Source organism: Melopsittacus undulatus, chromosome 13 (genome assembly GCF_012275295.1).
Source record: "Melopsittacus undulatus isolate bMelUnd1 chromosome 13, bMelUnd1.mat.Z, whole genome shotgun sequence".
In the NCBI taxonomy this organism is placed as follows: Eukaryota; Metazoa; Chordata; class Aves; order Psittaciformes; family Psittaculidae; genus Melopsittacus; species Melopsittacus undulatus.
Window position 1 is genome coordinate 9,056,857 of NC_047539.1, and position 26,045 is coordinate 9,082,901.

Sequence of the window (26,045 nt, forward strand, 5' to 3'; positions counted from 1 at the left end):
GGGCTCTGCCTACGAAAGACAAGATATTAAAGAGGAACAATCTCCTGAAATGTATTACATAGACATAAATTTACATGGAAATCTAGTGACAGATAACTTATTAATTTAGCAAGTTTCACATGATGCCATACTGGCAAATATTTTTGTATGATCTACAAACTAGAGAAGTCACAACAGAAGCATAGGAAAGCTACTGACTTTAAGGAATCCAGGGGTTTTGAGCAAGTTTCAAGAACCCTGAATCCCAATGCTCTGTCTAAACTGCTGGAAAGCAGTACTTTAAAAATTAGCTACTCTAAAACATCAGCATCATCTAAAAAAAATTCCTGATCCTTTACCGTTTTGCTAACACCTGATACACAGATGTTTTTCCTAAAGAGCATCCAGCTGGCGAGTTATTGCAGAGTAAATAATGCATTGTAAACACACTTGACTTCACTGTGCAAACAAGCTCTGAGCAAAATTCAGCAAGAACTTCACTTCAGTTTGCTCCCTGAATGCACAAGAAAGATGATTTGATATTTATCTCATAGCACTTTAACCTCAGAGACAGAGACCTCAAATCTGTTTTGTTTCTCTGAACAGTGGTGTACATTCTGGTCCATGCCCTGGAGCTCTGGGCAATGGGATGGATCTGTCTTTTCAGGCACTGTATTCACTAGGGGAAATCATGTATAAATATGTGTAAGAATAGCAATGAAAGTAACAAAGAGGCATGATCCAGGCAACTTCTCTGAACGGCCTCACCTTCCTACAGAGCAAATCAAAGCATTACTGGCAAAAAGCAGTGTGTAGTAGGGGGTGACTGAGCAGTTCACTCACATCACATACTAAGGTTAGCGGATGAAAGGCCAGTGCACTTCTGCACAGTGCATTGGGCAGTCTTTATGCTTAGCAAAGCTTAGTGGCTTTTTTCCTTATCCCTCCCCAAAATGTTTTGGGCGTTGCCATGATTGTACTACAAAACTTGAAGTTATCCAAAACCAGTTCATGAGAAGTGAACGGAAACATCTCTTTTCATTCCAAAGGAAAACAACTCCTATGCTGTTTTTGTAAGTGATCTGAAAACTTGGAGAGAAACCTAAAGCTAAAAAAAGCAAAGAACTCTAAAAGATTCATATTCTGGACTGTGGTTTCTGTTGCCTTAGCTCAAGGGAAAATATGTTCATGGGAAAAGGGCCTGCCTGGAGCCAGATTTTTTTCAACCCTAACTTTCCTAGTTGGTGTGGCTTTAAATCAGTATGTTTCTGCTAAAGCTATTTCTTCACAAATAGAAGTATTCTGTATGGATTGTATAATAGCTGTTTATAATTGAAATAAACAATTGTACTGTGTTTCCTAGCAATCAGTATCTAGTTCAGCTCCTATGAACCCTACATAAACAGCGACTGGACAATTAAAGAGGCCTTTACAATGTTAATTCCGAGTTTCACCGATTCAAAGCATTTAATCACCTTCCCAAAAGACAGTTCCTGAACTAATCCCAAAAGAAAGAAGTCTCAGCTTTGCCACCTACTTTTGTATATACACACAACTAAAGAAAACAACACCACACCTTAGAAAAAAACAGAACTTTTACATGGCTTAAATTGAAGGAATCTTACTAACATGTTATTATGGACTGTCTTTAATAATGCAATTCACTTTTGTATTTAGCCAGGACTAAACCAGATTATAAATATAACAGAATTCCACAAGAAACCCTGCAAAGACTCACCTACAGACAAACCTGCCAAAGGCAATGCAGAGATTTACAGTTGTCTCTACAACACTACAAGTGTTAGAGGATGTGATCATGCTGCCCAAACACACTGTGCCAGACCTCAAAAAGTGTATTTATCATTATTCTCCATGCTGTGTCAATAGAGCTTAATATCGGGATTATGATCATCATTATACCCTTCAACTGTCTTCTGCATTGATTAGATTTATGTTAAGAGCTCACAAAAATATCTAATATGGTATTTTTTAAGATTCCTCAAGACTTTTTAGTCTCTCAGTCAACTTTAAAGGGAACATCACCCCCCCCCCCCCCATTTAAAACTGCAATGAAATTATGTTGTAAATTAAAACGTGTTACCTGTGATCAATGACTGTTACATTGGAAGCAGGAATCCCCAGAAGCAAACAACTCTGTTCCAGTTCTTTCTTACGAATCTCTCCTTGTTTGTAGTAATTTCCTGAAAGTAGAAAACACAGCAATGTCATCAAACTTAAGTTTAGATTGGCTTGGAAATTCTTCTTCTTTTCTTTCTCAAAGCTTTAAGTGTGAGCATCACACATGAAACAAAAGAGCAACACATAAATTACAGGGAACAAACTCCACCACTTTTACCTGAGCAACACACAGCTTAGCTCAGGGTAATTGTTGAGATAACAGATGGGAAGCCTGACCCATGTTGTGTTCTTTAAGTGATTAAAGCTTATAATAGTCTAGACCACTTCTTATGAGCAGTAGCTGTCATAGAACATTGTGACACTGCAACAGAATATAGTGATAGAATGAAAAAGACTTAAGGAAAGGAGGAATTTCATCATAACAATATCTGGTTTAGGACAAAGATTGTTCAGCATCATTCACAGAGAAAATTCAGGAAGAAACTAAAACAGTAAGATTGCAAAGAACTTAAGAGAACCAAAACACAGGAAACAATTTGGATAAGGCATTTGGGAAAAGTTATAACAGACTGAGCTCAACAACTAGCAGCGAAGGATTCATGATCTTTATACATTGCCTCCTTCTTCACTGAATTATTTTCTTCTCACCTTGCCCTGACAGCCCCTTATTTTTTCTTGGCATTAGCCATGCAAAGTCCATGCCAGAGCTGTGATGGCCCCTTCCAGAATGCTGCCCTGTGCAGGGCACTACTTGCAATCCAATTTTAACTTTGAAGCAATAAAATGAACAAAATACAGCTGAGAATTAATGTATGATTCAAGTCTTGAATTGCACTATAACTTTTTATTGTTGTGGGTGTGAGTCATCCAAATCCAGCATTTCTCTCGAGCAGTGTTGCAATCTGATCCATCACTAGCAAGCTTTGTCAAGTGTTCAAAGAGGGAGAGTAACCAGAAAAAAACCCAGCCTCTTCCTACAGACCATGAGTGAATGGTTTTAGAAGACTATGGCAATGATTATCTGTGGGTTTGCTGAGGAACAAGTCAGCTCCATAGCCTGCAGCTTAGACTGCCAGTTCCAGCTTCAGCAAATTAAAGTGTGTGCACCTTCACTGGATGGATTACCAAGTACAGCAGGACTTATTTTAGACTGATTTTTTAATGATAGTAGTGATTTAAGATAACATATCTTTTGCTGCAATGCAGTGTAAAAGCTGAGTGCAGGTGATGTTTTATCCAAATAGTACCCCTGGTCTCAAAATCCCTCACTTCTACTGATCTCAGGGAACATATCTCTGTTCCACAGCTTGAGAAATGTATCAGGACATCAGGAATAGACAAATGCTAACATGAAAAAACTGGAAGCTATTGAGAGCAAAACCAGCTCATGCTGCTGGACCTCATCCATGGAGCACTCACAGTAGTCAGTTACTACAGAGAGAAAAGCACATTTAGAATGAGTAATTATTTCAATCGAAGATTATTCAGTATATAAAAGACTGGGTTTTTTTTCCACAGTGCTGCAACTCTAATTAATTTCTAAGTAGTTTTGACTGACATCTGAAAACTGCAAGTATGATGGTTTTTAAGTAATGACTTTATTTCAGTGTTACAATTTGCAGTCTTTGATCAATGCCCTTATCATCAATCACACCCACAATGAGAGGATGAACCATTTGAATCACCCCAAAGACTAATTAGAGGCATGGAAAAATCTATGAGCTCAATGAATGTACTCTCCTATATGGGCTGCTAGTTTTGTTACAGAGATACGCAAGAAAGTACATAGAAGGCAACGTCAAACACACTTGAAGTTTCACAGTGCTGAATGAGGAGTAAAAGAAAATCTAACAAAATAAACAGAAGCACATGTCTTTGGAAAGTTCTCTAATAGTAGCAGTGTATTAGTGCCCCACACCAAAACGGCAGAGTTGCACTTCAGTAATCTCTCCGTAGCTGTGAAACAGCCAAATGGGATCCACAGACCTTTGTCCCTCAGCAAAGACAACTGAAAGCTCTGCACTAAATCTTGAATGGAAGGTACAGTAAAGCCATGACACCACAGGACTTCAACAATAGTTTAATCCCTGTCTTCTCACCTAGATGGTTTGTTATGACAGAAAGCTTTGAAAACAACAGGAAAGTTGGCAGAGAACTAGCTGGAGCTTTCAAAACCTCAGAGGGCCCTTTTCCCAAATGTAAGTTGCTATCAGAGCAAGACATAAATGTCTGTAAGCCCAAGACAGTCCTCTCAACAAGCACCAAAACAGTACCTTTACTTTTCATAGCAGGCTCAGAATTTCTGGTACAGCAGGATGGTATGAAAGATCAATTAAAATGAGATTGTTTCTAAGGCACAAAAAGCTGAACAATGTAATAACTGTAACCTGTTCTGCAGAAAAAAAAATAATCTGGTGCTTCAGTAAATCAGAAGAAGAACATAAGACTGCTACATGCAGTGAAAAACTGTTCTGGGCAAGTAAGAATCTTCCCATTCTATTCAGCCACAGAAAGACCTTGGCAGGAGTACTGCTTCTAGTTTTTGACAGCAACACTTCAAAACTGTGAGCCAACTGGAAGAGCCCAAAGGACAGCAATGAGAATGATGAGAGGCTTAGAAAACCTTATATATGAGGAAGCATTGCAAGAAATAAGGCTGTTTAGTCTGGGGGAAATAAGACAGAAAAGGCAGATAACAGTCTTAAAATATGTAAGAGGCTGCTACAAAGGGATACTTGGATTTCCATGTTCATGATGGAGAGGAAAAATAAACAAATGAGCTTAAATTCCACCAATGATTCAGGGAAAAGTGGTTTGAAGAAAAGCTAATGCCTCACTTACTAAGCCCACACAGACTAAGGAACCTCCCTGTAAGCTCTGAAGAACAAACAAGACATTTTTTTGCAGCACTTGAAAAGACATTGGTGCTGCATCTAATTGACTGACGGACAGCATGACCTCACGCTCCCTTCAGGGCTATTTTTGCATTATGAGAGCGTTACACAACTTATTAATTTCCAGATGAGTTCAGCAAATACTATGATATTAAAACTGGATCAACAAACTAAGTCCTCTGCAAGATGATGGAATAAGTGATGCCAAAAGGCTGTGCTGAACAGCACCTTTGTATGACATCCTGACCCTTCTGCACAGTTTGAAAGTACCTAGGCTTGAATTGTGAAATCTCTGTGTGAGAGTCAGGCGTGGAGGAAGATGTCACTGTTGATACTCTGCTGAAAGTAACATTCTGATTAAAGCTGCCCATCTGTGGGAGCTCTCCAGGAAGTGAGGGATGTTACAACAACACATCACAAGCTGGAGCCATGACCTCAAACCGCAGGTGGATGACACATCAGCTTCTTCACCCTGATTCTATGGATATCATAGAATCACATACTGGTTTGGGTTAGAAAAGACTTTAAAACTCCTATAGTTCCAACCCCCTGCCTTGGTCAGGGCCACCTTCCACTAGACAAGTTTGCTCCAAGCCCCATCCAACCTGGCCTTGAACACTGCCAGAATAGGGCAGCCACAGCTTCTGCCATGCGGTAATGGCAGCACAGACCTAAAAGACCGTGAGGTTCAGCACAGCACTGGCATCACACGCCTGCATCCAGCCAGTGGCTGATCCCACAGTACAGCCGCTTGCCCCAACACACAGCTCCAGACCAGCCTGGGAAGACATCATGGCGGCCTTCTCATGACGTCATGGCGGGAAGCCCGGCCTCCACCTTGGCCGGTGCCCCGCCGTTCCCGGCGCGTTCCCCCCTCACCTGCGGAGCAGCACAGCACCGCGGCGCGGGCACCGGCCCTGCCCAAGCCGAGCACCGTAGGGGCGAAGAACATGGCTTCGTCATCAGGGTGCGCCGTCACTAGCAGCGCACGGACGCCACCCGCCCTTCCCCTCAGGTCGGCGCTAGCCCCGCCGGCCACCGTAAGGCGCTGCAGGTGGCGTGCGCCACCGAACAGCAACGCGAGCAGCACCGGCACCGCCACCACAGACCCCCAGCCCCACGGCCCCGGTGCCATAGCGCGCCGCACCGCGTCGCTCCGGTGAAAAACGGGACATGCGGCTGAAGGGTTCCGGCCTACAAAAGGGCCTCCCTCCCTCTGCACTCCGCCTCTTCTCCCCGCCTCGGGGCGGGGCCGCTTGGCCGCTACCGCGGAAACGTGCCCCGGCTCTACCGTTCCAGGGCTGCCCGGAGGAGGGGCAAAACCGGCTGCCCTTCCCTTCCCTTGCCGGGCCTGGTAACGCGGCTCGAGGAGGGCCCGTTCCCGTGGGGAGAGCTGCCTTTGCCCGGGCCCTGCAGCGCGCCAGCCGTCCAGAAATAATAGCTACTGGTGATAAAAGCTGAGCTTTTTAGCATGTGGTACCTCTGATCCTGCTCTGTGGTGCTGTGGAAGAGACACAGCCTCAAAAGCAGGGCAAGACAAGCTTATCTTCAGGCACGTTCTGCTATCGGCATATCTGGGTGTGCTAAGCCTGGCTGTAAGGGTGAAAAAAAAATGTTTGGTTACATCTTGGAAGTGAAGTCAACCATGGGAGAAGGTTGCAGAACAAAAAGAGACAGGAAATAGTTAGATAAACACGAAAAAAATGGCAATCGGATACACTGTGGCTTGGAAACGTCGCTTTTCCAGACAAACGTCCAATATGGAAGACAAGGCATATGCTTGTTGGGTGGGTTTATAGAATAAAACGGTGAAAATGATGCAGAGAAGTTCAGAATCTGAAGAGCAGCTGAGAGCTCACAAGATAAATGCCTGACTTATCTTTGCAGACTTTTAGTCGGACACCTTTAACTTCCAAGTGGAGAGAGTCAGCCATCAGCATGTGCTGGGATTAAAGACTGCGAATCTTTAACGTGAAGTCCTTGGAGATGCGTCACGTCACCTTAACGTAGCACTACATGAGTGGATCTCGGCTGCTGTAGTAACTACATACTTAATACAACACGTTTCATAAGTAATCCCATTTGCCACAGGATGAGCCCCTGCTTTATTAATCTGAATAAATGTGTGGGCACACATCCTGCAAATGTGGGATATGACTTCTCATATTTAATGGAAACTGTACCCATGAGGTAATTTAATCTTGCCTAATGCTCTTTCTTTTTCACCATAGTAAATCTGGTAAGAGATGCATTTGTGATTTTAAAACACCTGAGATTACGTATTAGCACGTAAAACACCATGCAGATTTGAAATGCATTGAAAACGCAGGAAACAGTTCACATACCCCTCGAATGAGGGGGGGGAAATAAAAGTGAATTTGCGATTTTAAACCTCTCACATTAGTCTGGAGTCACCCGTCGCCAGCGGCACAGGCTCGGCGGCCGGGACGCGCGGGAGCCCCGCTGAAGTGCTTCAGACCGAGGGGCGGGAAGGGCGCACGGCGCCGGACACCCTCGGGGCTTCTCTCGGGGTCCCGTCCCGGTTCCTGTGCCGGCTCCTGACTCCATTCATTCGCACACCGGCTCCGCAGTGTCCCCTGCGCCCCGCTCCGGCATGGCGGGACCTGCTCGCCTCAGCGCCGACGCGCCCCGCGCCCGCCTCATGGCGGCGCCTCCAGCCCCCCCCTCCCCCCAGCCCCTCTGAGGGGAAGGGGAGGGAACCCTTCGCCGGCACACCGGCCAGCGGGTCCTGGAAGGAGCAAAGCAGCTCGCCCTCTTATCGCCGGCCCGCCAGCGGCTTCTCGCGGCCTGGTGCTGCCTGGGCACCAGCGTACACCAGCATGGAGGGAGGAAGGAACGAGCTCCCACGGTCGGTAGCAACCACCGAGCCGCGCCGCCGCCGTTTGTTCAGTAGCTGCCAGGACCTGGCGCGAGGGGGCGGAGCGCACCGAGCCGGGGGAGGGGAGGCAAGATGGCGGTGGCGGTGGCGCTGAGGTTGAGGTGAGACGCCGCGACCGTCCGGCCCCACCACAGCCTGCCGCCCGGGCCGCCCCAGCGCCGCGCCGTCGGTAAGGGCAGAGGGCCCGGAGGGGCGGCGCAGGGGGGCGGCGAGGCTCGGGGGTGCAGCGGGGCCTAGCGCCTCCGCTGTGAGGAGGAGGAGGAGGAGGAGGAGGGGGAAGAGGCGGGGGCCCCGGCCATCCCTTCCTCCTCCCTCCTCACCGGGGAGAGAATCGCTCTCGTCCCCGGGGGGGGAGGGTGCTGGAGCCGGGGGGGGTTCCGAGAGGGAGCCGCCGGGGATGGGGGAGGTGGGCGGATCAGGTGCGGGCTGGGGCGGGGGTGCCCGGTGCCCCCGGGGTTTGTTCTCCGTTTGCGGTGTTTGTGTGCGAGAAGGTTTGGAGGGGACCTGAGGCAGCCGTGAGGGATGGCCCTTGAAGGGAAGTTTTTGGAGAAATCCCAGGGCATCGGTGCGTTGGCCATTCATCCGTGTCCTGTAGGTAGAAGTGCAAGTTCAAACAAAGTAAAATAATAATAATGATTAAAAAAGGGCCAGTTCTTCAAAATCGGCCACTTGGATGCTCGGCCAGGAGTGCGCTAGTTCATGAAGATGTCTTGCTGTCCGAGCAGTGTTGGAAGTGCGTCGCGGCTGCCTGCTCCATCCAGCCCCACGTTAAGGTTGTCAGTAGTGAGGAGTTGTTGCTGATGCAGATGCTGAATTATCCATATAGGACCTGTAAACATCCCCAGCTTCTGTCATCTCTGTTGGAGGGCACAATGGAAATGGCTTTTTCTAGAATTATTCTGACTTGATGGTAAAGAACTTTGTACTTACTGATTTTTCTGTATTTAAAAATTTGTGGGTATCAAGTGCAATGCAGTTTGACAAGATTCTAGATGGATGTATGGGCTGTTAGTGTCAGACAGGCTCAAGTAAATAAGTAGGTAATCTGAACAATCTGTTATCCAAAACCTGTTTCTTCTTGTTTTACAGATGTAGTCTTAACAAGCATATTACCTTTTTATGACTGTAAATATTGATGTGACCTAAGACAACTTATTACAATGAGAAGGGGATGTCTCATTCTGAAGACTTGCTTTTGTGGCAGCATTCTTGTATTATGCAGTATTTTTAGGTACAGCACTGTAGTTATGAACTGCTAGATCCCAGGTAGGGATTTTTATCCTAGGCAGTATGATTTGAGGGGAAAAAACCCCAGTGCTATTGCAGAAAAAACCCATTACTACTGTAAGATGACCATAGGCAGAGCATAAATGCCTGAATAAGTGGACACATAGTGTTATCTCACTGCACAGAGGACTGTGCAGATCTGTTGCAGTTTTGCACTGGAATTATATTCTGCAGAATTTTGTTATTCCTGATTAACTAAACAACCTTGACATTTGGAAAACAAGTATGTAATATCTGAAGTGGATTTCTGGTTAGCTGAAACCTAGTGTCTTATATTGGGGCATGACAAGACCTTTGTGCTTATCCCAAGGACTGCTAAGTTGTGAGGAAATAAGCCAACTACAGCTACCCTTTTTGCAAAAGCATGGTTAATTTTTATTGACATCACTTTTCTTTGTGATATAGTATAGGCTGCTAAGGAAAAAAGTTCAACTGTGCTCTATATACAGTATAATTTGCTATTTGAAATACACTGTTTGATATTGGTTACTAAAGTAACTAAACTTGTTACTAAAACATAGGAAAGAGCATGAAACCTTCTTTCTAGGAGTGTTTTTTAAGGGGTGAAGAGGATATTACAAGTGTCTGCCTCCACAAGTGGTACTTCTCTCTAGCTTGTTAATTGTTGTAACAATCAATTAAAAGTAACTCTCCAGGTCAAAATTACCTGCACAAAACCAGAGTATATTGACTTCCCTACACTGCTGCTGATTTATTTTAAATATACTTTATTTCCTGCAACCATTCATTTTGTTTTTCCTGGGCATACCTGTGTTTCATTGTCCTCTAAAGGAACCTAGAAAACACTTTCAAAAACTGTGATAAGAGTAGGAACAGGCTCTAAAGCTTCCTTTCAATTTCCCTCCTCTAGTGCCCTTCCATAGTTCTTGTGGTTCTCTAAGAGCATCTTATAAGTCATTTCATTCCTCAGTTACAGCATGAGTGAGAGATGCTCACGGGGAGGGGAAGCTGACTCTGCTTCGACTACTGTTAAGTGCATAAAAGTAAATGGGAAAAAAATCTTCTGTATTACAGAACTGTATTTTTTTATTATGTTCTTAATATTGACATTTCACTCTTGGAGCTCTCAACCAAAGTTTTGGTGAAATGTTTTATTCTTCTTTTATATTTGCCTAAAAAATGGTTTTAATGAAGGTTTACTTGCATGGTCAAAAGTACTATTTGGAGTTCTAGTGTGCTAAGCTACTCAAATCAAATTTAAGATTTTAGCTGTTGTTTAAGCTGCAGGGGATCTCTGCCTCGTGCAGGTGCACTGCAACACAGGACAATCGTGAGAGCAGACTTATAACCAGACAGTGGTTTCAGAATGCAAACAAGCGTTTCCTGGATGCCAGTCTTGAACTCTTCAAGTCATTTATGTTCTCAAATCAAATCTGAATCAGTGTTTCAGATAACAAGCTATTAAGTGAATGCATTACCTTGTCTGTCTACTGTAAAAGTTGCAGATAAAAATTCTGACCTGTGCAGGACTTCTGTCTGTAAATATTTACTTTCTGCTACTTCTAAAGCATACAAATAGCAAGGAACATGCTGAATGTGTCTTCCATTTTGGTTTTTCTCGCTTTCAATGATTTTCTAACCTAGTTGATTCTATTCTATGATTCTAATGATGTTTTGTGATGTTCCTTTCCTCTTCCATTCTAGTTCAGTGTTTATCCACCATCTGTTAAATGACAACTGCAGTCTGGGCCTACTGGAGCTTAAGTTTAGTGAGTTGGTGTGCATACAGAAAGCTCAGTCTTACCTTGGAGCTATGTTTCTTCCCAGTATCCTAAGACAGATTTCTATGTCCTTAAATAGATTCACCTTTAAACCACTCATGTAACGTTGCCACTCCCAGACCGATTTGATGTGCAGTTTTTTAATTCAGGCTTAAGGAGGATATTGATCTGTGTGGTTTTGAAGTGAGTGACTTTACCTGCTTACAATTACAAAGGATATTGCAAGATTAAGATACTGTATTGGTACAAAGATGGATCATCCATCTGTGAAAAATCCCATTGTTCATAACTCTCAGTAAAAAAAAAAAGAAATTAAATTTAAAGGGAACAGATTACCTGGACTAACTGTTGACCAGGACTTTAAAAGTCTGTGCATGCTGGGTGATGAGTCTTGGGTAAAACTGAAAATGAAAATACATTCACAAATATGGCAAGAGAAAGAACACCTATAAATGAGAAAGGATGTGGTAAACTATAAAATACACTTAAACTAATACAATGTTTCTTTTAATACCTCTTATTGTGCCATACATCCATTTATACTATATGCTGTGCTGCAGGGAAAGTGCATTTGGCTAATTCTTTTCATGAAGTCAGAGGCAATTCTGTCCTGTGGACAGTTGAAAACAGCCACAGTAGCCTTCTCTGGCTGCTGGGCACAGGCCACATGCTCCATGTGAAAGGTCTGGTAGGGTTCCTGGGCAGAACCTGGGACTGCTTTGAAAAGCAGATTCTTTCCTAAATGGATTAAAATGCATTCATGTTTCAAGAAAAGTGTCTAACAATCAATTAGGAAACCTACTGATTCTTCTCCTGTTTGTCAGTGCTAGAAAGTTAAGCCTATATAAGTTCATTACAAGTTCAAGTGCTGTTCAGCAAACTAGATAGGTATATTATTACAGTTCAGCTGTGCTGTTCACCTCATTAATAGTCAATTGTTTTGGGTTTTTTAATTTTTTTTGGGGGGGGTGTGGGGGGGAAGGAAGAGGAAGAATTTAAATTAAAAAAAGATGTATGTGCTTGGTTATCCTGTGTAGAGTTTTGTCTTAGGTTTATATTCTTCAACTCTTGTTCCTGCTTGTATGCTATCTGCAATGCAGTATTGACAGAGAAGGGGTGTCTGGAAGATGGGAATTCTCCCATATAACCAGAGTAATTTCATGGATTAGCTTTCTTGGAATGTTATTCCCAAAATCTTTCTTTATAAATGTAGTTACTTACCTGTTCCATTATAGCCATTATTGGTGTAGGTGCTGGTTTTTCACTGTGGTCTCAAATATCAGACTTAGGCTATTTTGAACCTTGAAGTTCTGGGGTTTTCTTTTCATATATACAAAGGTTTACTTAGGCCATGTGTAGTTTAAGATTTCTTCCATTCTTTGCCTTCTTCTGTGACCTAGAAGCTGTTGTTTGAATCTCAGTTGGAGTTACATTTTGTTGCATTCCTTGTGAAGTAGAACATCTCAAACTTAATCGTAAATGTAATAACAACAAGCTTTGTTTCCAGAAGGCTCTGGAGCATTTCCTGTAGGGATTTGAAATCTAGACTTGATTCTATCTGAACTCACTCAACTCAGAAGAGAGGTGAGGCTGATACTTAGTTTGTCCTGAAGCCCTGTATGTGGGTTCTCTTATAATACATTGCAGTTTGTCAGTATGGATTAGTCAAGTTATATTAACTTTCCCACGCCAAAGGTGCTTAAAAAAGCTGCCACTATAGATATGCTTTTGATTATGAATGAAGTACAGGAAGAGACTGGAAACTTAAAACTGTGACCACATAATTTTTTGCATGTTAGATGATGTCAAAAGCAGTTTTATCTGCAGATGGATTAACAGTGGAGGAATAATTTCACATGCAGTAGCTGTTTTTAAAGTGCCTGTGCTTTCAGTCCATGAGGGAGAAGCAAAAATTGTTTGGAAAGAATATTTTATGTGTAGTATATGAGATATATGTATATATATATAAGAAGTCTGAGATCATCATGGTTATTTCTGATTCATTAAATCATAAATGAAATGGGAGGGAATAGGAGAATTTGAGTAAACCTGTGAGTTGTTGGCCACTGACTCATGAGTGAGGATGACTTGCTGAGGAAGGTTGTTGTAGTACTTACCACCAGTTTGCATAGCATCTCTTGAACCTCTTGCATGCTACAGACTGGTGCATTGGATGGTGCTTGGGTTGGTTTCTGTTTCACCTTAGAGATTTGTGGGTGGAATTTGAATGCTTCAGTTAATGTTTCATAACCAATTGAAGTACCCCTGTGGCAGGGATGGGATCCTTCAAAAGGGGTAAGATAGATGTCTGGGACTTGGGAACTGCTGCAGTTATCTTAGGGGAAAAAAGCTGTCTCCCCTTATGAAGGAGAGACCTTGGCTGTGCAGTGCTTGGGCTTTGTATTGAACATTCAATTCTGTAGATTTGGTTTCTTGTGTTTGGATCATGAAGAATTTTTGCGGTGTATGTTAACTGCATGCTGTTCTGGGACAATCAGAAACAAGAATCTGGTGTTGCAGGGAAAACCAAAATGTGTCTTCATAAATCTATTTAGTTTTCTATAATAAGCTTTTAAAACCAGAAAACCATTTAAAGGTTATACACTCTCTTGTTTAAATCATTGCTCAGTGGTACTTTTAGTCAAGTAAATGTCTACATCCTTAATTTCCATTTCTGAGTGAAGAACTTCCTCCTACCACTTTTGGATAGTTTTGGTGTTTCTGTGACCCTCCTTGGCAGAAGAGAGCTGGGTAGGCTCCTTCACCATCACTAGGTGCTATTCCTCAGTAAAACTCAGAAGAGGAGGTTTCCTCACTCAGGGATTCTGTGTAATCTGGTGTGTTAATGTGTTAACTGGTGAGAAGATGCTGAAAATAGGTACTCTCACTTGAAATGTATCTGCTCAGCAACCCTCTTTTTTCTGAGGCAGCTGGGTAGCTGATTAGAAGCTTCCTAAGATGCTAATGTAGTCTTAGTTTTCCCTCTTACAATCCACCATATAATATAGCAAAATTGTGTATAACCTGGGTCTTGATATCAGGTATTAGCAACTTTTCTTTAAGCTCAGAAATTACAGGAGAGATTAAAATAGAATTTCTGGAGTATCTTGTCAGCTGAATTTGATCGACCCCATTTTGGTGGAGCACAAATTCTATTTGTATTTGTAGTTACCTAGCAGGAAAGAAACTGTTATTTAAAGATGAAGTACAACAATGTGATCGTGAGATCTGGCAGGAGTTTGGTTATAAATTGCATATGCGAGTGTGAAACTAAAATTCACCTTTTGGAATGGCAATAAAAATCATCTTGAAGTACTCTTCTAAAACTTACTTAATATTTAATGCTCCAAAAGCTGTTACTTAAGTGCTCAAAGGAGCTGGTAGTCTGTAATGGAAAATCTTTTTCTATTAAAATTCGAAGTATAAAATCCTATGGTAATTCTTCATCTCTCTTGATGCAGATGGGAAAGTCTTGCTAGTGTAGAGTAAATGTGACATCTTGAATTGACGGCTGTAATGCTCCTTGACTTCTGTCATGTCTGTAATTGCCTGAATTAAAGTATACCATGCTTCCATGTCATGTAGAATATGACAGACACTGTATAGCATAATTGTGAGTTAATGCTTTGGATGTTCAGAAATAAGATGATATTGTATGTTAGTGGAAATTTCAGGGTGTGAGAAGGGTCAAATTCAGTGTTTCAGCTTTTCTTAGCATCTTTTTTTCATATACCCCCATTGCTGTATTTCTGGCTCAAATCTTATGACGTTAATAATTAGTGGAGAGGATGTTATTTAGTGTTGCTAGTAAAACACGGCCTTATAGAGGTTATTTTCTTAACTGTATTTCTAGAAGGGATAGAAATAGCAATTTTTACGTCAATAACCTTGTGAGTAGAGGGGGTGCAACTAAGTGAGATTAAAGTTCTCAGGAATTTATGGTATATTTTGAATGTCTGCCACAGAAGAAGAAAAGGCATTTGCATATGCGGAGTTGTAATGGAAAATTCAGCAGTTCTCAATTTGGAGAAAATATGTTAATTGTTTCAATTCATTCTAATAGCATATGCCCCTGTACTTTGACTATGAGCTTCAGAGTATTCTGCAACATAAAACTGAGTGGAAAAAGACTAAAGAAAGTGTGGAAGAGGTCCTGAGCTATGAGGCTGATGCAAAAGCTGGAAGCATGGTATTCTGGAACATGTTTAAGTAGCCATTACTTAAATAGTGTTTAATTTTAGTGTTGACCTATTAGCATTTTTTGCTTGTAGCATGCAAAGAATCTTTCATCTTTTGGGGTATATGCCCAGCAGATTTTCATACAGCACACCTGTAAGCTGGGATATTGTAGCTGGAATACGCTTCCTTCAGTTCTTGTTTTAAAGCACAAAATTATCTTAAATTTCTTCAGGCATCAGCCTCTTGGTAGCATCTTGAAAGAAACCCCTTTATCTTTTAGGATTGTCCTATGTAATAATCCTGTAGAATTTTCTCACCATCCCATTCCACAATACTTTGCAGAACTTCGAATAATCAGACTTGAAGATTTAACATAGATCAGTTTGAACCTAAACTTTTCTTTGTCAGTAATTTTTTTTATTGCTTTTCTGAATAACTGTCATATGACTGTGCTGATAATTAAGGCAGTGACTGAAGGACTAATAACTGCTCCTGAAGGGTCTAGTTTTAGTTAAGGTCTTTTAGTTAAGACTTCCAGATTGTTAGGCCAGTTCTAGCTTGTAATGGTGCTGTTAATGTTCTGAGCACTGGAGTTTTTAGGTGGTAATACATAGCCTTTTACTGTGTCCGATAGTTTGAGTAAATAACTTTTTATATGGAGGTTTGGCCCATTAAGGTGTTTTAGGAATGGGTCAGACATGTACGTGTTTTTTTTCTTGTGGATGGCGTATCCCCAAGATGCAGATTTGATGTTTTTACTGGAGTGTTCAAACAGATTTATGATTATCAGACACAATAAGAATGCTATAAGAAAAATTTGTTTTGCAAATCTAGCAATATACTTGAAAGGTTTCTAGTTATGTGATTCTCAGCTTGTAGTTTTGTCTTACTCTGTGTGAGTTGGAAAGTTGTATTGTGAAGGTATAGGTACAGGTTTATAAATCATGAAATCTAGTTATTGTGGTTGAATAGGTTGCTCCTTAAATAGGGCCTGGTTTGGTTTGATTCTTTTTTTTTCCATGAGATTGTTTGCTCCACAGAAAGAATTATTCACAAGTAGTGTTATCAGGCTTTGGATAAAGCCTCTCTACCCACTACTGAAACAGTCCCTTCGCTCTTTGTTTTTTCACCAGAGTAAATTTTGAATAAATACCCCTGAATCAATTCTGTGATACGTTGTGGATCCTCTGCATATGGCAGAGCCTTACTCATTCTGCCATAGGTTAGTTACATCACAGCTCAATTTACTGATTTAAAAACAAAATCCCCCAACTCAGTTTAAGCCTTATATGACTGTAATCTAATTCTTTGCACTCTTTATATTGCTCTCAGTTTGCTCAAAAACAAGTGGAGGAAAATTCCCAAAAGGATGTGAAATTTAATTAGCAAATGTTGGTTAAGTACTTCAAGATGGCATGAAAATTACTCCAAATGCAGAAGTGCTGGCTTCTTTCATAAATGTGAATTAAAAATGAGCCTACACACAAGACTGGCTGTTTATCCATAAAGGTGAATGGAAGAGGAGGAGACTGGGTGTTCCAGCAAGTGGGGCCGTGGTTCCACAAGCAGCGAGTAGGTAGCTCCTCAATCTGTCTGGCCTCTTGACTCCTTCCCTTCTGCTGGCATAAACATGTGTGTGGGCATGCATTGAAGGGTTTGGGGGAACTGGCCTGCTAAAAATAAACACAGGTTTTAACCTGCTGCATTTTCCCACTGCTTTTCTCAGGCAGTGCTTAGCTTATGCTGTTTAAAGTACTGCAAGACTTGACGCTTATTACTGATTCAGTCATTGACTATTTCCTGGTTGTCTTTGGCAGATTTCTTAACCGTTCTGTGACTTGTTTTCCCATGTGTCTACTGAAGTTAGTATGAACTTCTGCTTCTTTCTGAAGCATTTTGAGATCTGGAGATGGAGAGATATTGTTCAAACTAGTATTACATTATAGAAATCAGATCTGAAATGGCACTATGACTGCTGCTAGTGTAATATCCAGTTCTGAATTATTTGTAACTTACTCAAAACTCTCCACGTGTGACAAATGTAAGTGCAAACAGTAGCTTTTAAGGGAAAGTCTGAACTGGATCTCTTCAAGTAGTTTGCACTGGCCAAAGAGAAGAATGTAACCATACCTTTAGATATAAACATTGTTAAATCATTTCCTTGCCTGAGAAGCTCAAATTAATACAAGGCTGAATGGTTCCTGGAACTGGTACTTGTTACTGCTTTTTCTCACCTAAGCATCTTCAGACATAACAGTTTCTGTTTTGAGTCTTTGATCATATGTGTGTGTGTGTATACTTCTCATATATATATATTAATATTATCCATTTGATACTACTGGGTTTCCCCATCCCTTATATGTTTTACCACAGAGTCTGGGAATGTGGGAATGTCATTAAAATGGGACACTAAAGCAGAATGGACTGGATTCTGAAGTCCAAACCAAGAAATATTTCTTTCTGTCCCTTCTAATTGTCAGCAAGACATACAATTTACCAGCCTGGTTGGCAGCTGCGTGAAGGTATTCATGACCTGACTTTATCTCTGTGAGACAGTTAAGGCAAAATTCCAAAGTCTGTAACAGCTCTTGTAAATGTTTATATGAGAAACCCCTCAAATTTGCAGAATAACATGAAAAGGGCTGAAAATACTTGTCTGAAAAATAGAGTCTTGCTGACATTGACTGAGCAGAGTTGGAAGCTGATTTCTTGTATTGTGATTTTTGTCAAGGGTGCTGAAAACAAAGATGAGCAGCCTCTGTTCCAGCAGAGAAGAGGAAACAGTAGAAGGATTGGAGAGGCAGAGAGTGTTAATAGCGAGGAGCTTTAAAGGAGGATTCTGATTGGATTTGAGTAGAGCAAGACAAGGTTTGTCATGACTAATGGAAGGATACAGCAGTGAGGAAAGGCCTAATGAGGTTGTTTAGTGTCTACACATACACTTACAATTTTATACAAAAAGACTGCAGTATTTAAACATAATCTGAACCTATGAAAGTTGGAGCCATTACAGCAGGAAACTGGCATTGCCCTCACTGACCAGGAAATAGGCTGCTGAAGAATAATCTGTGTCTGCTGGATTCATGTGAGCAGATGCTGAAGAGACAGGCAGATGCTTTTAGCTGATAGGTCATAAGGTTTTCTGGAGAGAAATAAGAGTTAAAGTTGAGTACTTAGATTCACAATTACAGAATTACGGTAGCAAGACAGGGAGAGATGAGCGGAATATTGGTGGTAATACTTCAGGCAAATATTGGCAAAACCTACCCATTTCCCCTAATATGGCAGAGTGTAAACAGGCTCATACTACAGGAGACTGGGAGATAAGATGGGGTCTGCGGGTCATGTAAAGAGGTCAGATTAGGAAAAGGTGCAGATATTTTTTCCCTTTAAGCCTCCTTCTGTCATTCCATTTACATGTATTTTGTACTTTAATGTCGTCTTACACATTGTTGTATTACGGTGTCTTGAAAGTAATGAGATCCTATGGAGAATCTCCATGCTTTCGGTCCCCCCCACCTTGTAATTGCCAGCATGTAACCATGTATTTTCCATTACTGTTACCCTTATTTCTTCCTGCTGTTGTGTCAGTTCCCTCAGGGTGGAATTAAAATGCACCCCCAGCACTGATAACCTAATTTTTGCTTTTTTGTTTTCTCTCTTCACTTCCCACCTCTCCTATTGACTGTAGTTATAACCTCTAGTGCTGTTTCTGTTGCCTTCGTCTGTTGGCAGCTTTTCTCTCTTTCACCTTTTTTAATTTTTTTATGGTGCTGACCATGATTCTACTTGCAAATCCTACTCAGCAGAAAGGCCACTGGACTGAAAGCTTTCATATGTGTTGTGTAAAACTTTTAGGTTGAGATGGTGGTTTGAGTTAACATTGATGGATAGATGAAGGATGCTCATGCTTGTTGCCAGGCTCCCCTCTTCCCCCTCATCTGTCCATGTCTAGCATGGAATCTGGAGAGATGGTCAGGACTTCTCATTGCTTTTGCTTGCAAAAGTTTCTTACGTTGGTGGAGATTTCAAGACTAACAGTCCTAACACAAACCTAACAATCTGTACACTCATGTTCTTGTGAATGGAGAAATGGTCTTTATAGCATTATACAGTGTGGATTGAACTTTCAGCACGTGGGTTAATGATCAACTTGTGGGTTTGACTGAATATTGAGAAAATAAGGAGATGTAACCTGACAGAGAGAAACTAACAAGGACTTTGAATCATGCAGCAGTTGGCCTGTATTTGTGTGTGATTTTCAAGTGGTTGCTAATCTGATCCTCTCTGCATCCCCAGATTATTCAGATATACCTGACTGTGGCCAGCATGTAAGGGAAGAGTATAAGAACAGCAGGAGTATTTATTGATACTTTCCCACAATCTGGTGTATGTTTTTGGCTCCCTGTGCCTCACAATGGGTATCAAAGAACTAGAGAAGCTTTTGAAGTGGCTGACAAGGAATAACCAAGTAGACAAGGATTCCTCAGCATGGAAAAGATAGGCCTGAAGGGAAATGATAGAAGTCTATGAAATTGTGTGTACAGTGGGGAAAATATGAAATAGATGTTTGGTCTGTTGCAATAAAGGAAGGTAGCAGGTCCACAGCAAACAAAAGCTTATAGATTCTCATGTGAAATGCTGCCAAACTGTAGAAGTTCTTGCAACAAGCAGTTGTGAATGTTGAGAATTCATACTAGTTCAGAAAACAGCAGGATAAACCAATGGAAGAGAAAGCCATTGAGAAAACTTAAACAGAAAGGCTCTGACTCAAGGAATCCCTGAGCCACACACTGCTTCTTGGGTTGACACTGGAAGGCTGGAACGTTTGTTGGGAAGACACTGGTACAGGTAAATGCCTGCTGCTGGCTACTGTCAGTCACAGCATATTGGACTAAAGGAGCTTTGTTCAGATCCAGTATTACTGTCTTTATTCCTCACTAAAGATTTTAAGGTGTAGGAGATGTACATATCATTATACACGTATCCTTATATACGCTATATATAGTGGCATATATACACTATATATATGGCAGCTGCATATATATAAAATCCAGTTTAACATCTTCCACATATTTATGAAGACTGCATATGAAGCTGATGAGGCCGCACAAGTTAGGGCATCAGCAGTTCATCAAACTAAGATTTGTACATTTGTAACCTTCAGTTGTTTGAGCATCCTTATGGCCACCAGGCTATGATAGGAGTAGATATTGCATTAGTAAACATTTAATTGTGCTGACAGTTAGTTCTATGCCATAGTTTTAAATGGGACTTACATAGAAATTAAGAGAGAAAAATCAAAGGTTTTCATTTGCTGTACATTGGAAATATATAGTATTCAGGTACTATAGCTTGCAGGTGACTCCCACAATGTATATTATCTAAAACTGCTTGCTTTCTGACACTTTCTTGATTAAATGGAAACCATATGACTCAGACCTATTAGACCATCACATAGTTGGTAAAGATGTACTTTAATGAGTGCAGTATGAATGATGAAGGATAATAAATGTTAATGGTGAAGAATTCTGTTAGAACTTGTCACTTAGATATAAACTACAGATACTGTAATAGATATATAGTACTATAAAGCACACAACTAGTGATCTGTAGTACTGGTTTGAAAGAGAAACTGCAGGTTTTTTCTTTGATTTTTTTTTTTTATATCTGAGAATTAGGTGCAAGATATAAATCTAGATTTGTCTCATCGTTCTGATAGCCCAATGTGTAAAGCTTCCTTTGTTTGATGGAGACATGGTGGGGGAAAATCGCAACTGGAACAGGAATGATAAATTTTAAGATCTGTTTCCATAGCTTGTTGTATCTGATCCTTTCCTGATCTGATTTTGTCTACTGATTGTTAATGGAAAGTGCAGTTCAGAAGTATAACTTCACATGTGGTGGTTGTGAAAGGCTGCAGATGAATGTGCTTTGAAATGAAGTGATCTAGGCAAGGATCAACAGTTACTTTATGTGAAGGTCTGATATGTCTGCTGGGCTTTTTGGAACAGAGGTTGAGAATTTGCTACAGGTCTGACAGAATTCTGTATTTAAGATCAAGGCTTCTAAGGGTTACATCTTTTGAGCTATCAGAGAGAAATATCTTGTGTTATTGTCCTAGAAATATCAAGGACATATATATATATGTCCTGCTCTTTTGGTTAGATCCATAACTTACCCACTCAACCCTGATGGGCATAGTGTTTAATCAATGTCTTCTGGTCTTCAGCATCTGAAAAGATACACAGCTTCATAGATACTTGAAGTTAGTGAACGTGTCTGGATGTTTTCAGTCTTTAAAATTTTTCTCCAGATCAGTATGCATCCCAGTGTTCACCGTTAAGCTGTAGCTGGAGAATACAATAGAGGCAAAGCAGCCGTCAGATATCAACTAAGATTGTTGTTAGGCTTCATAGTATATTCAGTTTCTGGCATCCTATATGAAACAAATGTGGTGTCAGTTGAAAGTATTGGGTTTTTTCTTTGTGACTGCCTTTTTTATAAACTACTTCAGTAAAGGTGCTCTTAGACCGGTAATAGTACTTAAGAGCCTGAGTAATACACTGTGGTGTAATAAACTGTAGGTGGTATTGAGTAGAGGAGCCCTAAGATTACCTGAATCTGAAAGTAAGAAACAGTTCATGGAATCCAGACGCTCTGTAGAAGAAATGAAAGTAAACTTCATGTTGTGCTAAAGAAATTTACTGTAAATAAAGAGTCCATCTATAGACTATTATATTCTCTGTAACATCTATTTTAAGTAACCTGCTTTTCTTTTAAAATCCTCCTAATTCATCTGGTAAGGTAAACGATGTATTCCAACAATAAAATCTTCAAGTAGACAATGCTGACATGTCTCATTTTGAGCTCATTTAAGACCCGTTAGTGTGTTTCAGACTAGAGTAACCTATTAAATAAATACATCAGGGAAAAGCTTTTACTGGTAATGGTTGTTTTGCTTAGGTGACTATGGCTGTAATGTATTGTGAGTACATCTGGTACTTGGGTGCTTATCAGTGATCTTTTTTCCTTTAGGCGGTTTCCTAGAAACATGATTGCTTGCTGGTCTTGATCTCACAGCTTTGTGAAGACTTCTTCTCTGATAATGTCAAGTTCAGGCTACCCTCCTAACCAAGGAGCATTCAGCACAGAACAGAGTCGTTATCCTACTCACTCTGTCCAGTACACCTTCCCTAGCACCCGCCACCAGCAGGTAAGGAGACATGAGCCTTACAAATCTAACAAGAGTATAATTCAGCTGCTTGCAGTGTTAAATGGGATGTATTTTATTTCTTTTTAAACCATTGTAATAAAAGTCATTCACATTTGAAAACAGTGGAGTTGCAGACCACATGCCCTGCTGAGAACAGCCAGTGTTGCTTAGGTAGATAGTTGTGGGGTGGTTTGGTTTTGTTTGCCCTCTTTTTGTTGAAAGCACTGTTTTGCTTCTTTAAGATTATATATGTATCTGCTTTTTTACTTGTTTAGTTTTATGTTGGGGTTTGTGTTGGGTTTTTTTTCTTGGAAATCTGAGTTTTATCATTCTAGACCTTTATCACAGGGAATTAATATAAACTTCCTGGTTTTATCATTGGTTTCTTGTAGTTTGAATAAATTCACTAGGGATTGTGTTCCTGGACTTTTGCTGTAGTTTTGCTTTAATTTATTAATGGTTAGTCATCATACTAAATTTGTCCAATGTTGGTGTGCCTGAGCCCATATTCATTGATAGCAATGATTTTCCAAGAATGTATGAATAATCTGCCTGCAGTTAGTGTACATGTAATATGACTGAAGCATTCTGGCTGTAACAAATCCTTTGAGAGTCTGGGCTCTTGTGGCTTTTGTGGGTACTAAATTTTTATGGCAAATTAATCTCCTGTTAGGCCCAGGAGCATAAGAAGTGCACCCATAGTCATCTTTTGTCCTGTGTAAGGAGTATTTGGCTAGATTCTCTGTAAGCTAAACGTGGTGCTTGACAAAACCTGTGTGCAATGTGGAGAATGTGAATCTGAAGTTAAAACCTTGTGTTACACTGTTTTTTTTCTGAAGCAGCTATACCAGTGCTTCCAGCTAGCTGTGTTCTGCTAGCCAGAACTGGAGTAATGATTTCTAAGAATCTCTGCTTAGTTATTCCTGCTGAGCATTCATTCTGCCATCCTGTGCTCTCTATGGCATGGTGGGCAGTGGAGAGCTAGCTCTTAGCTTTAGAACAGTTCAGGTTTCTCTCATTTTAATTTAATTCTCCTGCTACAGACACTTTAGAGGTTTTGTTCTACTTATATGTTTGCAAAAGGATGTTCAAGAATCGGAGCTTTTTGGCATGCTTCATATTTATTTTCAGATAATTTATAAAAACAAAATCTTATGGATAATGGCTTATTGTGTGTCTTGTAGAGCTTCTCTTTGGTTAATGGCAGCTCTATATAATTTTTTTAAACAAGTTTTTGCTTTTGAAGACGCATATATTCAAATAAATTGTCTTGTACCTCACTTTGATTATAAATAAAATGTGTCTTGTCTGACTCTTTGTTCTAATTAAATGTCTGATGTAAAAATGTTTTGAGGTGATAACAGAAGAAATGGCTTTAGGGTTGCTGAAATATATTCTCATTTTACCACTTTGTGGTTGGATGCATGAAATTATTTTGAATGGATATTTTTCTACTGCTGACTCATTTGTGTTTTGATAGAAATTGTTGAGTGAAATTCTTAGCATAAGTGTTTAGTCACTTTAAAGTTCATTTAGAACTTAGCACTGCCATATACAAGCTTTTCTTTTTTGAGCTGGGTTAAGGTTTTAGTGGTATGGTCTTGGTCTGTATTTAGTGTCTTTGGAAATTATCATTCCAGGACACTAAACTCTTTTGATCCTGTTTTCTGTACCTTTGTTCTTGTTAACATCAGAAGTGTCGTTCATTTAGGAATTTGCAGTTCCCGATTATCGCTCGTCTCACCTGGAAGTCAGTCAGGCAACCCAGCTCCTGCAGCAGCAGCAGCAACAGCAGCAGCAACTTCGGCGCAGGCCTTCCTTGCTTTCTGAATTTCACCCAGGCTCTGACAGGTGAGGATGCTGGTTTTGAAGTATGTGAACATGAATCTTCCATGAGCCCGTGCTTTCTGTAAAGTTAGTTTCAACTTTGGAGTAGAAAGGATTCTGTGTTTCATAGTTTTTTATCTAAGTACTGGATTTCCTTATGCTGCTCTGTTGTTGTAGTAGTGTTGGTCTTCTGTGTTTGAGTGTTGTAGCTGTTGTGTAATTCCTCAGTCGCTTTGGCTTAACTATGGCATTTGTTTCATAGACAGGAAGTGACAGTCTGCTTCACTTTTCCCAGATCTCTCCTACCAACAAACTTCTGAGAATTCAAGTGCATAGCACAAGATTTTTTAATGCAGAAGTGTGTAGAGTTTGTACCTTTGGATAATTTAATCTTGCTGAGTAGAAGCAACAAGTGCGAGGGTTGTTAGAGTGAATACTACCTGTCATATTTTCTAGATTAGGCTTATTTATTCAACAGATGATATCTGTGTGGTCAAGTGAGAAACAATAGAGCTAGTTGGGTACTTGAGTTGTAAGAGTTGTAAAGCACTGAAATGTGGTAGAAAATGGACTTCTAGGCACAGAGGACTATATATTACTTTTGGCAATACACTTGACAGCTCCATATCATGTGTTTTAAATATCCTTTTTGTCAGTCTCATGTACCACTCCTGTCTCTGTAAGTAGCTGGAACTGATCTGGGTCCAGTAGGTTAACTGAGGACAAGTGGAGTGCATGGATACATTGAATCATATGGTGTAACTTAGTTTCAGCTTAGTAATATCTTCTCAGTAAAATGGGTTACTTCATGGTGGATATTGATGAATGTTCAAATGTACATTAGTATTACTGAAAGGTTGATAGGTTCAAGAAAGTTTTCAGGCTATATTAAACATTCATTTGATCGTATACCTGAAGAATATTGGATGTACTCTGAAAATCAGATTTAGAAATCAAAAACACACTATAGATCAGGGTACAATGAATTGGATTGTGGTAAGATAGCAGGTAAGGGGAGAGGTAACTATGTGGTTTATGCCCCTCAATTCTTTAGCATATTAATATGCTGACATGCAGTCATAAGCAAGTGTTATTGCTTATAACAAGCTCTTTTTTTCCCTTGGACTCTTAGTGAATCTGCTAGGGACAGCTATATGCTGGATTATTGCTAGCAGTTTATTTTGGTTATAACTGGGATACCTGGTTCTGGAAAAAATACTGGTAATTAATGTTATTTAAATATTATTATAGCTTAAAATCTCATTAGAATATTCCCAGAAATAACTTGGTGATAGTGAAAACTGGGGCTTGTATATTGCTTTCATCTTGTGTCACCAAATGCCAGTAAGGCTCTGTTTTAGTACTGAGAATCATAATAGCTTGTAGAGTTCTCAAAATGTCAGTTTATAGCAGAAATAAATCCTATCCCCCCTTTTGTAAATTTGTAAAAGCTTATTCAGTAGATCTGGCAAAATACAGGAAACTACTGTCATCTCTTCAGTGGCACTTCATAGGAAGATGTTGAAGCATACGAGGTTCTTTTATGGACATTCTGTGTGTTGCTCTGTAAAGAAGCTAGTGATAGCGTTCTGCATTTTTTGGAGGAGGAGGAGGTTTTAGATGACTCATGGGTTGAATCAATGACTGTTTCTGTCATAGAGTAGTGTTTTAGTAGAGATCAAGTTCCAAATAGACTCGTGGCCCATTTCAAGCATTCTGTGTATATTTAAAAATTATTTGACTGCAAAAAGGAAATAATGGAGCTGTTGTAGCCATCTGTGTTCAGTGAAATATAATACTATGTTTATCTCATGGATTTTTTTGTTTACAGTTTGAATCAGAGCTTTGACTTGAACAGTATCATTGTTGCAGTGGTTAAGTTT

The 26,045-nt window shown here is 40.5% G+C and overlaps 2 protein-coding genes across 2 annotated transcripts in view; one reads left to right on the forward strand and one right to left on the reverse strand.

The window, feature by feature from the left end:
- PIGL (phosphatidylinositol glycan anchor biosynthesis class L) overlaps nt 1-6,176 on the reverse strand; it is a 57,592-nt gene extending 51,416 nt beyond the window's left edge. The window contains exons 1-2 of the mRNA XM_005142954.4: nt 5,892-6,176; nt 2,081-2,180 (exon numbers count right to left, since the gene is read on the reverse strand). Of these exons, the coding sequence (XP_005143011.3) occupies nt 2,081-2,180; nt 5,892-6,147 (356 nt within the window). The 5' untranslated portion in view covers nt 6,148-6,176. The remainder of the gene's footprint in view (nt 1-2,080; nt 2,181-5,891) is intronic.
- A 1,860-nt stretch (nt 6,177-8,036) lies between these two features.
- Nucleotides 8,037-26,045, forward strand: part of NCOR1 (nuclear receptor corepressor 1) — a 66,671-nt gene continuing 48,662 nt past the window's right edge. Inside the window, exons 1-3 of the mRNA XM_034068809.1 lie at nt 8,037-8,080; nt 22,158-22,335; nt 24,047-24,186. Coding sequence (XP_033924700.1) covers nt 22,228-22,335; nt 24,047-24,186 — 248 coding nt within the window. The 5' untranslated portion in view covers nt 8,037-8,080; nt 22,158-22,227. The remainder of the gene's footprint in view (nt 8,081-22,157; nt 22,336-24,046; nt 24,187-26,045) is intronic.